Genomic DNA, 12,404 nt, shown 5'->3' with positions numbered 1-12,404 from the left:
TGCACACACTCACGAAGTGTTTAGTAGCTTCAGATCCCTGCAACAAGCCCAGGTCCACGTTACTTTGGTGTATCTATTTTCTGATTTGGACTATTTCATTTTACAGCTGTCGTTAAAACTTTTTCTTTGTCTCCTGTACAGGCCAACGCAATCTATTTGTCTTTTCAGGTTCTAGTATTACACAACATTTTCAGATCCAATACAAATAAAATAAGTGTTTCATAATTCATTCAATTTATTGTCTTTATTTATAACTGGCATTATTGTTTCATTTTATTATAGAAATGAAAGAAAGAGGCAAAATTGTATTCCATTGTGCTTTATTAGCTGCTTTGGTGAAAAACAAATCAACAATGCAAAAGAAAAAAATAAATTTCAAACAGCATATTGGCAAACAGTTATTCATCACTTGATTGCTTCAAAACAACACTTGGGCACATATATGTGGGACATTTCGTGGCTGTTTTGATCTCGCTCTCTCTCTTAACCAATCAAATCTCGCTGTGGTAGCAGCTTTAAACTCGGTATGACCCAGGTTGATAGAGGGTGCCCAGTCTGGATCGCATTCCAGCATTTTGTAGGCTGGTTTTCCTACAAAGCACAACAAACATTAGCCTGCAAAGCCACAGTGAACAAAGCAGCATAGCACAACGAATTCAGTTCAAATCAATATAAGACTTATTTGTAACCTACAGCAACAATTATGTTATGATAACTACAACAGAAGACTTACCTTCGTGGAAATGCTTGGAGCAGACTAACATGTGAGTTGGAGTGTTCTGGAACGTTATATTTGGTCTTCGAATAGCTGCAATCCAGGCCATCCGTCACCTCTTCATGACTTCGGAAACATGACCTGAACAATTTGTCTTACACGACGGAATCTGATAAAAACCGATCTCTTTACCCGTCGGCTTCCCGTGTCTGTCATGCGACCGGCTATGGCGGTAAATTAAAAAAACAAACAAACAAAAAAACAGCTTCTTGCCATTCTTTGTGTCTCTGTTTATCTCTGTGTGACTGTTGTCTTGTAATAGTCCGTGCGCGCTAGTACCACTGCCACTTGTACCTACAATCCTTTGCGGTTTTACCCCGGAAATGACGTCACATTTTCGATCTGTATAATGGCAGATGCATGCTGGTGCAATAAGCGGTACATTTCACGTCCAATGGATGCATGATCTGACTAGTCGACTAATTGCAAAAATAATCGGTGACTAGTCAACTATCAAAATAATCATTTGTGGCAGCCTTATTTGAGACACTCTCACAAACAAACAAAATCACAGTTTAGTGAAGCAGTAATGGAGCCTGCTTATGGGAAACCGTAATCTAATTCGTTTTTTTGCAATAGTAAGTAATCCGATTACAGTAACACGTTACTTTTAACGGGTTACTGCCCATCTCTGTATACATATACGTGTGTGTGTGTTAAACTACAATTAAAATTGACATTAAAACTACCTTAAACCTTAAAACTACACAGTGTGTTTAGAAAAAACTACACCGTTAAACCGTTAAGCACAGTGGTGGTAGCATCATGCTCTGGGACTGTGTTTCCTCCAGTGGAAATTATGCCCATTTGATTCCTGTCGATTGGGCAATGGGATATTAATGAAGGACAAGGACTACGAGTCCATGAGGAGAGTGCAGAAGCTTTTGACCAGAAGTAGATGCAGATGTTACCAAAAAACATACTTATATTCTTACAATCTCACACTCTTGCTACTCAATTCAAAAGAACTTCAAGCTGTAACTAAGATATCTGCCAGCACAATTATAATAAGCCAAACAAGGATTTTCCACCCAAACTGCAGAGCTCTCCCCAACATGTCAGCAATAACTGTGTTCCAGATGGCAGCTGGTTCATGAACACTCCTCATGTATTTGGAAAAGAACATTTCAGTCTGACATCAGCTTGCTGCAGTACCATGAGTCAGTTCATCTTCTGGGTGTTTCACTTTTAGATTTGTGCTTCTTCTGCAGGGATAGTCAGTGCAACAGCTCATCTCACCAACAGGAGCCATCAATGACGTTTCAACTAAAGGTCGAGGTCAGGAGAGGGAAGCAGGTTTTAATTTTCCTCTTACTGTTCGTATCAGATGTCAGAACTGAATTTGATAAACAGAGTGAATTTGCAGCATATCAGCGAGGATGTTTTCCTCCGTTGCAGTCTCACTGTCTCAGGTTTTTTTTTTTACATCAGGTGTGTGTTTACATTAAAATGCTGTGTAGCACAACATCAGTTTGAGCTCATATCAGGATTCACATTAACCTCCTCTTCTGCAGATTGCCGCACTACCTGATGGGGTTTAGATTTCCAGGAAATTGTTATTTGAGACAGCTGAGGCCATGTGCCGTGAATGCTAACGTTACTGTACATTTATATTTCCAGCACACAGAAGCAGGTAAAACAGTCAGACTATCAAAGCAGATCAGTTCAGAGACAATGTTCTTTAGCTCAACTATTTTTTCTTGTGTCTGGCAGGCATCGGATTCATCAAATCCAAATAGCTTTCTATTGGATTTCACCAGTTTTTCCTGTCTCAAGGTGAATCAGCTAGTTCTGAAAAGAGAGTTTGACTAATGAAGGTAAAAATCTCCCGAACAGCTACTAAACTGACATTCCTGTTTTTAAGTGATTGAGTTTAAGGTCAAGAACAAACCTCAAGTTTTCAAGGCAACACAGATAAGATGACAAAATCACCATTTCCATTTACTGGGGCCAAATATTTGGAGGCAGTGGTTCTTAAGTCCAGGTGTAATTTTAGGTCCCGGGATGGGGTGTGGGGTTAGTTGAAAGGAATGCAGAGTATTTCAACTACAAACTACAAGAAGTTGGGGTGATGATCACATATGAGCTGTTGAAAGAGGTATTTTATTGGGGGGGGGGGGGGGGGTGTTTCTTCCTAAAAACACTACTCATAATGAATTAAATACAGTGATAGGTTTCAGAAAAGGTAGGAAAGGAAAAAACACTGGAAAAGTGGTTTAATGCTAAAAAACAAACTAACAAACAAGCAAACTAGAAAAAGAGAATTCCAGATAGACTGCATCTTTGACAGGTAAGAAATAGGAAGGGTTTGGGATCGGGAAGACTGTGTGAGTAAATGGTGCAACATTTTAGTTGTAATGTGTCTCAATTTGAGGATTGTATAATTTATTTAATTATGTCCCATTCAACTACAGGGAATGCAGACAGGGTTGGGCCCTCAAATAGCACTGCACAAAAAATATACATAATTCTTCAAGGAAATCATCACATAGGCACAATAATGCCTCTGAAAACCATTCAGTGATCAGTGTTCTTCACTGTTCCATCCATGCTTATCCAAGTATAATTCATGAGGGCTGCAGTCTTAGCAGAGATGTCCACACCTCTCCTCTCCCCAGTCACTGCCTGTAGTTCCTCTGGGGAACACCGAGGCCATAAAAGCCAGCCAGAGACATAATCTCTCAAGTGCACCCTCGGTCTCCCTTGTAGTCTGCTCTTAGCTGGGCATGCCCGAATCACCTCACCTAGGAGGCATCCCAGTCACTGCTTCTCAAAATGTATTTCAAAAGATAAATGTAAATTATATATAGAGCTGAATATCAAAGTATATATCAAATATATCAAATATCTGATATCAAAGTATAAAATGACATTTATACACAACTTACTCAACGAGCAAATAACAGGCTGACATTTACCTGATAGAAATAAAATGGAAACAATTTGACATTGCTAAAAGCAAAGGGGTAGATTACTTAAATTATGCCCACAACAATTACCCATCAAATTAAAACCAAACACTTTTCACAGTCAAGGAGACTATTGAAATACATAAAACAAACTAAACCTCTCAGAAATCAAAGCAGTTTGTTTTTGACATTTTCTTGTATATTGCAGAAAGAAAGAAAAAAGAATATCAAGTAAATTTTGTCATCTAAATTTTGACAGAAGAGTCAATAGTGGAACAGATTAGATGTCAGAGGCCTCATTACATCTGGAGTAAAACAAAAGCAGCAGCAACAACAACATGACAGTAATTGCCAAGCATGGAGATGGTACTATAATGTAGTCAGGATGCTTTGCTGCAGCTTTCCATGTCTGAAGGGCAGTATTACAAAGTAAAGTTTGGACTTCAGATGGTGCAGTATGCTGTTCTGGGTGAATACGGCCACATAAAGAAAGGAAAATGTCCCTGTAGCCAACTAGCTGCATTAATAATGCAGACAGACTATAATAAACTCACCACCTCATGCTGGTTTAGGGATTTGCATCACTGCTTTGATTTGGACTGTTTACTTATGGACTAGCAGAGCGTAAACCAACACAGGCTGCAAGGATAGCCAGCTCTCAGTTAATGAGAGCTAAACATCTGAGGGTTCATGATGCCAGCAAAGTGTTTGCAACTGTTAATGGACTTCAGCAGAATCTTCAAGCACAACCCCTGTGGTTCCTCTGGGAGTGGTCCAATGGGTACCCGGGAAGGGAGGGGGGGAGTACAACACCAGTTTCCAAAAAGTTGGAACTGCTGTTGTGTAAAACAAAAACAAAATAAAGTGATTTGCAGATCTCATAAACCCATATTTTATTAAAAGAAGCAGAACATAGAAAACATAAGTTTAAACTGAAAAATTCCCCATTTCAAGAAAAGAAAAAAAAAAACCTCTAAAAAGTCAAGTTTACCACTGTGCAGCATCCTCTCTTCTTTTAGAAACAGTCTGTGAACATCTGGGAACTGAACAGATCAGCTGCTGGACTTCTTTTCTTTTCATGATGCTCCAAAATGTTTTCATTTTGTTGTTTCTGTCTGGATGGCACACAGGCCAGTTTAGCACCTGGACCTTCCTACTACAAAGCCACGCTGTTGCAGTAGATGCTGTAGGCAGTTTAACATTGTCTTGCTGAAATATGCAAGGCCTTCCCTGACAAAGACATCGTCTAGATGGGAGCACATGTTGCTCTAAAATGTGTTTATATCTTTCAGGATTGATGATGCCTATCCAGATATGCAAGCTGACAATTCTATAGGCACTAATGCACTTTTGAAATGATTGTTGATAACAAGCCGGATGGCCTTTCTCCCTTTAGTCTGGAGAACGTGGTATCCATGTTTTCCAAAGAGAATTTCAAATTTTGTCTCACCGCAGAATGTCCATTTTAAACAACATGATCCAGACAAGACACTTCATGTTCCCATATGGCTTCTTCTTTGGATGGCAGAAACTTAACCTGCATTGTACACAGCTTGGTGAACCATGTTCATGGTCAGTGATTTCTGTGAGTGTTCATGAGCCGATGCAGTGATTTTCATGACAGAATCAAGCCTGCTTTTGATGCAGTGTTGGCTGAAGGTCTCAAGGATCATATCCAATACTGATTTTCAGCTTTGTCCTTTGCAGACATAGATTTTATCTAATTGTATTTATATAGCGTCATATCACAACAACACTTAATAATCTTCTAGACTGACTAGTGTTGCCACAGGTCGTCTTTAGTTTCTAAAACAGCCCCACCTTGAGATTCGATTAGCTGGTCTATCCTGAAGCCAAAAAGCTGCACTGTCATATCAGTCAAGCAATGAGAGGAAGTTATTGGGTGGCCAAAAAACTCCTTATTCCCTTATTCTGATTAAAAACATAGTTTTCCTCCTCACTGAACTATTGTAAATATAACTGTGTAATGCTAAATAACAATATTGAAAAGTCATGTGCTTATTGTAGATTAGAGATGTAAAACAATGCATTATATGCCTATCAGTAGTTTGGTCCACTGCCTGCCAAATCCTGTACTTTGCAACATCAAACTTAAAACTAACGATGGGTCAGACACTCTACCTTCCCCCTTCTTTACTGTTATAACTACACTGCATTTTGTTAGCTCCATTACCAACAGGAGGAATCTTGTCTTAAAAAGTTTTCTCCCTTATTGTTTTACTGCAGTCACATCTTCTAATGCCTCGTCATCAAGATCTGTCCACAGTAACAATCATTAGAAGTCAATTTTCAACCAGTTTAAGGGGTTTGGCTTGCTATTTATTATTTATGACACATTCCGCTGATTGCCCGTTCCCTACACCTGTATGACAGCTGCTAAATCTAAAGCAGTTCACTCCAACAGCACTGCCATAACATCTGATAAAAAAGCGATAATCCTACTTTATGTTTATTATTGAGGTCACAGTTCAGGATGATGGTGTAATGAGCTCATATTTAAAAGGTGTTCCTTGAAACAGTGTAACCATTTTATGCAAATTAATGCTGTGTTTTTTAAAAAGGTTACATTAACTTTACTTTTTCTTTATGATCATTTCTCATGTAGACATCAGAACCAGGACTGACCCATGATTAACTAATAAGAATGTTATTTGACATGTGAACAAATGGCAGAAAGAAAAGTAAAGTGCCATCCTCAAACATGCACACGGACCCTTCCTGTTTGATCTTTGAACAGCTGTTACAACAGCTGCTACTGTATATTCACCTGGAGACTTTATCAAAAAAGGAGCTCAGCATTTCACAGTTTTTCCTGAGATTTGATATCCAATATTCTTTTCTTTTGCCCACATTTCTCAGTCATATTTTAAAATGTAAAAGTCTATCTTCTCTCAGGGCTGCTGGCAAGAAATATCCTGGCTGTATTTTGCCTAATTGCAAAATAAACAGGTTACAGACATGACTTTAAGCACAAAATATAAATTTCTGGAGATATTGTGTCGCCATTGCCTAAGATAAGATTTTTGGAGTAAGAGGTGAAAAAAGTTTGAGCACAAATTTGCCTTTTTTTCGGATTAAATTGAGTTTTGACTGAAGTTGTCTCCGTGCAGCCTCCTCTTGAGCTGCAGTGAGGACATAAATACTTCACATGCAGCAGGATATTATGCAGGTACGGGCTAATTTCAGCACGGAGGGGACAAGAGGAAGGCTGCCTAAAATCCTCTGGGCTTCTAGCCACCCTTTGATGTCTCCAAAACAGTCTTTGCATAAGGAGATGCTAGGGGAAAGCGGTGCTCCATGAATAATTTATCATTTACCGGCATAATACGAGTCATCCTTGCTGGCACGAGTAGTGCGACAAAATCTAGATGGTGTAAAATATAAAAATACAAAGGCAGTTTGAGTAAGTGAAGCTTAGGGTTGACCAAATGACCAAATAATCCAGTGAGGGTCAGCAGTGTAGGGATTGATGCTGTTTGAGACGGGACAGGTTAGCACCGCGGCGTCCGTTACTGAGCAAGACGTTGTGAGCCAAACTCTGTATTAAATCCGAATAATTTAGGACAAAATGCTTTAGATTTGTGTTCCTGGTAGATAAAATATGACATAATGATACTATATGAAACAATATTAGACACTCTTCGGTTCCGCGTTAATATTGTGAACAAAGCATGGAGTACTTTAGTACACTTCTGGATATAAACACAAGCGCTGTTCACTGAGGCGGAGTAGTTTACTGGGAGAAATCATTGCAGTGCGGCTGAAAAAAAGCGGTAATTTATTTATTTATTTATTTTTACAAAAATGTAAATTAAACTACGCCAAATTCAAAAGTGGGTTTTAATATTTAAAACTAACGACAGGTATACCTGCAAAGGCCATGTTGCTTCTGGCAACTGGTCTATCCTGTTAAAATGCACTTTTTCCGCACTTGCTTTAAGTTATCAAGATAGCGGAAAGTTGGGAGTAACCGCGGCCGTCTGTCCTACCGTCATATCGTTGCTCCCGCTGTAACGATACGGTTCCGTCCCTGTGGAGGAGGATGGAGGACGGGTCCTTCACCCGGCTGACTCTCCCTGCCGGCGGGCGGGGCACCCTGAGCCCGCTGCAGCACTGGTAGCACACCGCCCATGCCTGCTCCTCGTTGATGGGCTGCTCGTAGGACTTCAGCACCTCCTCCAGAGACAGTTCCCGGGGCTCCGCCAGGTCCCGGGAAGCGTCGCGGTCCGTGGGGGCGGTCACCCGTGGGTCCCCATCCTCGCCGCTTCTGTTAGTGGATCTGGCCATGGCTGCGATGCCGTGGAGCCCATTCTTTACTCCGTAAACACCGGAGCCATTGATGCTGTCCGCCTCTCGGCCCAGTCTGCTGTTCAGTCCGCGGCTTAGACGTCTTCAAGTACCGCAGCTGCACCTCGTTATCGCAGTGACGCCGTCAACTTGGCCACCGGAAGCGCAGCGTTTCCGGATCACGTTTTCAAACAATAATAACTTTTCAAAGTAAAATATTTTGGAATCGGCGCTTCAAAGGATTTTTGTTTTGTTTTGTAAAAAGCCCATCCAGAAGACCTATGTGCATGAAGTAAAAATAAAATAAGCAATACAATTAAAATCTGTTAGTTTTTAGTTATTTTCTTCTTTACAATATTGTATAAACGTCTATAGTCACATCTCATTTTGTTATATTTTGCTTCCAAGAATGTTGGGGGTGGAGAATAGGTTTGGGACAGTGTGGTGTCAGTGGTGTTGGAGATCTTGTTAAAACTGATGGAATTGTGAACACAGAAATACACCATCAGATTTTGATACCCCATGCAATTCCATGTGGAAAGCAGACTGGTAATGATTGGTAATGGTTTCATTTTTCAGCATGACACAGCAAACACAATGGCAATGGAGTCAAAGGTAAGCGAGATAGAAAAACACACAATGCAACATCTTTAGTCATGGATTGGCCTCCCCAGAACTTGGCATGTTAGTTGAGCGCCACGGTGTGATGAAGAATGATGTTCAATTGACTTTCAAGCTTGTTAGAATTGCAAACCTGACAGAGTCAGCTAAACTTTATGTATTACTTTATACAGTATTTCCATGTATGTTTGCAAATGTTTGCTAGCAGGCAGGGCATACATGGAACGCCATAACCAAGTGTCCGGCATAGTATCCAGAAACATCTGTGTCGAATATGGCCTGGAAATCCTGAGGTCAAAATGTGAGATGCCCCAAGAGTGGTGGTGATTGACCAAGCTAAGATCCTGTGGGACTTCCAGATACAGGTGGAGAAAATGGTGATGGCTAACCAACTGGGCACAGTGGTGGTAGACAAACAGAAGAAGATGGAATAATGATGTAGCGGTTCCAAATGACAGCAACATCAGGAAGAAGGAACACGAGAAGCTCAAGAAATACCAAGGGCTCAGAGAAGAGCTCGAGAAGATGTGGAGGGTGAAGGTAACAGTGGTCCCAGTGGTAATCGGAGCACTAGGTGCGGTGACTCCCAAGCTAAGCGAGTGGCTCCAGCAGATTGCCGGAACAAAATCGGAGATCTCTGTCCAGAAGAGCGCAGTCCTAGGAACAGCTAAGATACCGACAAGCTCCCAGGGCTCTTGTAGAGGACCCGAGCTTGAAGGATAGACCACACGCAGGGGCGAGAGGGGAATTTTTAAAATATATATATTTAGAAGGCTAGCTCAAGATTTTCCCACCATTCTAAATTTTAGACTCTTTTTTCCCTTTTTTTCAAAATAGTATAACTTCATTTTCTCCCAAATTCTCAAATGCCAGCTCATCGGCATTGCATCTATTTACCTAATATACCTAATATAAATGGTGTATGGTTCTCCCAAGTGGCATCATGAAAACAACTTGATATCATTTAATAGTTTTAATAAGACAAATTCAAATGATAACCACTTTGGAATATAAAATAAATATTTTCAAATATTTTTCTTTTGAAATGCATATTTTTTGTTGTTGTTTTACATTTATCATGTTAGATTTAAACCAGAAGGAGAATTATGTTTTTTGAGTGGTGAAAAAAGAAACACTTGCAGAAAATAAGTAGCTGCCACAGTTCTTCTATTATTGAAGCTTGCAAGCCAATAAAGTACAAAAAACAAACAAACCACCTTTTGCCCGTCACAACACAATATTTCAGGTTATTATCACTAAATTTCTAACTCAAAATTGAGAAAATCTTCTATCTTCTATAAGGAAACAACAGCTTACCACTCCAGCTCTGTTTAGCTGACTCTATCAAGTCTTTTAAAAAGCAGTTAAAAGTTAGACACTATCTCTACTTTTAAGATCAGGCTTAAAACTTTCCTTTTTGCTAAAGCATATAGTTAGGGCTGGTTCTGGTGGAGGTTTCGTTCTGTTAAAAGGAAGTTTTTCCTTTTCACTCTTGCCAACGAGCTTGCTCTTAGGGGGTCATATGATTGTTGGGTTTTTCTCTGAATGTATTATTGTAGGGTCTACGTTACAATATAAAGCACCTTGAGGCCACTGTTGTTGTGATTTGGCGCTATATAAATAAAATTGAATTGAATTTTGGAATGAATAAGTCAAAATTTTCCAATAATAAACCGACTAAGTTCTGTTTAATTATTCAGGTAATACCACTGTAATATAACCTGGATTTCCTGTTAATATAAAGCAGGTAATGCTGCCATCACCTTTGTCAAACCGATCTGGCTGGTGTTCAGAGAAGAAGAATGATCAAATAACCAGATGCTTTGAAAAACAAAATCTTTATTTATTTTTAGTTTTTCCTTTTTAAAAATTTTCTTTATAAACCAGCAAATGACATATTTAAATATCAGTAAATTGTACAGACAGCAGGTGTTTCCAGCCTTTTTTTCTTTTAACTGCTGCTCTGTGTTACTCACACAGTGAGTGTGGGTATCAAGAAAGTTGTTTTTTTTATCTTGTACATCTGAGCACATAGTTCAGGTTCTTTCTAAATGAATATAGCTTTGCTAACTGAATGTTCAGAAAAAGAATACGAAATAAAATATTTATTAGTAACTCAGCCAGCAGATGGCGGTGCAATGTAAGTTAAACTCTAATGAGACACCCTTATCATCCTCTCACAGTGTGAACTCGTCAAAGTTCTTAGTAACAGACTCAAACAGACAGGAGTATATGGAAATATTTATTGCTGTCATTAGTCCCATTTAGTTTCTGACTGACTCGTCTTACAAAGTGAAATAAAAACAGTAAACACAACAAGCTTTCTCAAACATGTAATGAATAACACATGTTGTTCCACATTTTTTCACATCATCTCAAAACGAGTCAGGACACTGAAAATAAAACAGTCATGCAATCTGTTTGGAATACTAGATAATGCCGTTTGTGTTCAGATGTTTGACTCTTCACAATGACAACCACAAAATATGTGCACACCCCTGCCCCCGGTCCTCCTGTGCCTTGAATCATAGTTCGTACAATTACTTTTGATACTTTGAAAGTGGGAGATACAAATAGTTTTAATACAGTTGGACCTGTGATTAGATGCTCAGCTGTGATTGGTTCCTATTAATAGTGTAGTTTGGTCCAAGTGAAAAAAAGTCATGAAGTTTGGTGAAGATCCACATTGATAAGATATTCCAGTAAGATCTTGGCCAAACTGGTTAGGTTCCGGTTTTCAGAAGACAACAATGATCAAACAACCAGATGCTTTAAAACACAAAATCTTTATTTGAAAGCTGGTTTATTATAAGTTGTGGTAAAATGTCCTTATAAACATTCCAACCCAGCCTTTAGTAAGCAATTCATAATTTGCAGGTCTTTCCCTCATCCCAGGACTCACACACCACACAGCAAGTGATTATTCAAATGATCACAAACCACGGCACACAAGAAAAACCCACTATACAGCCACAAAGGATCAACCATGGAAAGGACAACAAACAAAGGCGACTGAAGTATACACGGCCACCACCAATTATTATGGAACAGGAAAGCCCCTGACATTAGGCAGGAATTGCTAATCAACCTATAACCAGATGAAGAGTGAGGAATGGGGCTGAAGAAGGAAGTACTAAAGGGTAAAGAAGGAAGGCCTAGGTTTGTCACACGGGAAAAGAAAGAAAAGAATCAGTGAATAAACAGACTTTTTAATTCCTCACATGACTTGTAGAAATAGATTGATCCTGGTTTTCTTTGGTCATAACTCCAAGACGGTCTAAAGAAGGTGAATTGAATGGAAAGTACTAATAGTATTTGCTACTACTGCTACTAACAATAATGACAGTAAAAATTATAGAAATGATAAAGCTAGATAAGAATTGAACCCTATGATGCATTTGAATCTTATGTCTGAAAAGAGAGTAAACATTTTATAAGCAATTCATTAGCTCACATTAAGTGAGAATTATATCTGTATAGGGAAGCTGTAAATTTGAAATGAATTTGAGTTGTGCTTCTGGACTATGTATACAGCATGTAGCAGAGTATTAATAAATCATAGTCTGTGAGTCATATACTACATCATGGGTCTAAAACTCGTGGCCCAGGGGCCACTTGCAGCCCACGTCATCCCTACTTGTCGCCCGTATATTGACGTGAAGAAATATAATGCAATTTGGCCCTTGAAGTTATGTTTTTGTTAGGGAGGATTTGTTTGTTGGTGAGTGCAATGTTAAAATAAGTTCTTTAAAAAGCAAAAAGTGATTTAATATAGGCAATATGAGCAGAAA

General features: G+C 39.2%; 1 protein-coding gene across 3 annotated transcripts in view; it reads right to left on the bottom strand.

The window, feature by feature from the left end:
- Positions 1-8,125, bottom strand: part of spire2 (spire-type actin nucleation factor 2) — a 48,923-nt gene extending 40,798 nt beyond the window's left edge. For all 3 annotated transcript variants that reach the window (XR_010094290.1, XR_010094291.1, XM_063477644.1), the window contains exon 1: positions 7,695-8,125. Coding sequence is in view for 1 of the 3 variants with exons in the window: in XM_063477644.1 (XP_063333714.1) it covers positions 7,695-7,992 (298 nt within the window). In the remaining 2 variants the exon portion in view is untranslated. The remainder of the gene's footprint in view (positions 1-7,694) is intronic.
- Between the last annotated feature and the right edge of the window lie 4,279 nt (positions 8,126-12,404).

The sequence above is a fragment of the Pelmatolapia mariae genome, linkage group LG7 (genome assembly GCF_036321145.2).
Source record: "Pelmatolapia mariae isolate MD_Pm_ZW linkage group LG7, Pm_UMD_F_2, whole genome shotgun sequence".
In the NCBI taxonomy this organism is placed as follows: Eukaryota; Metazoa; Chordata; class Actinopteri; order Cichliformes; family Cichlidae; genus Pelmatolapia; species Pelmatolapia mariae.
Note: the sequence above shows the minus strand (reverse complement) of the source record. Positions and strands in the feature narration are given on the sequence as shown.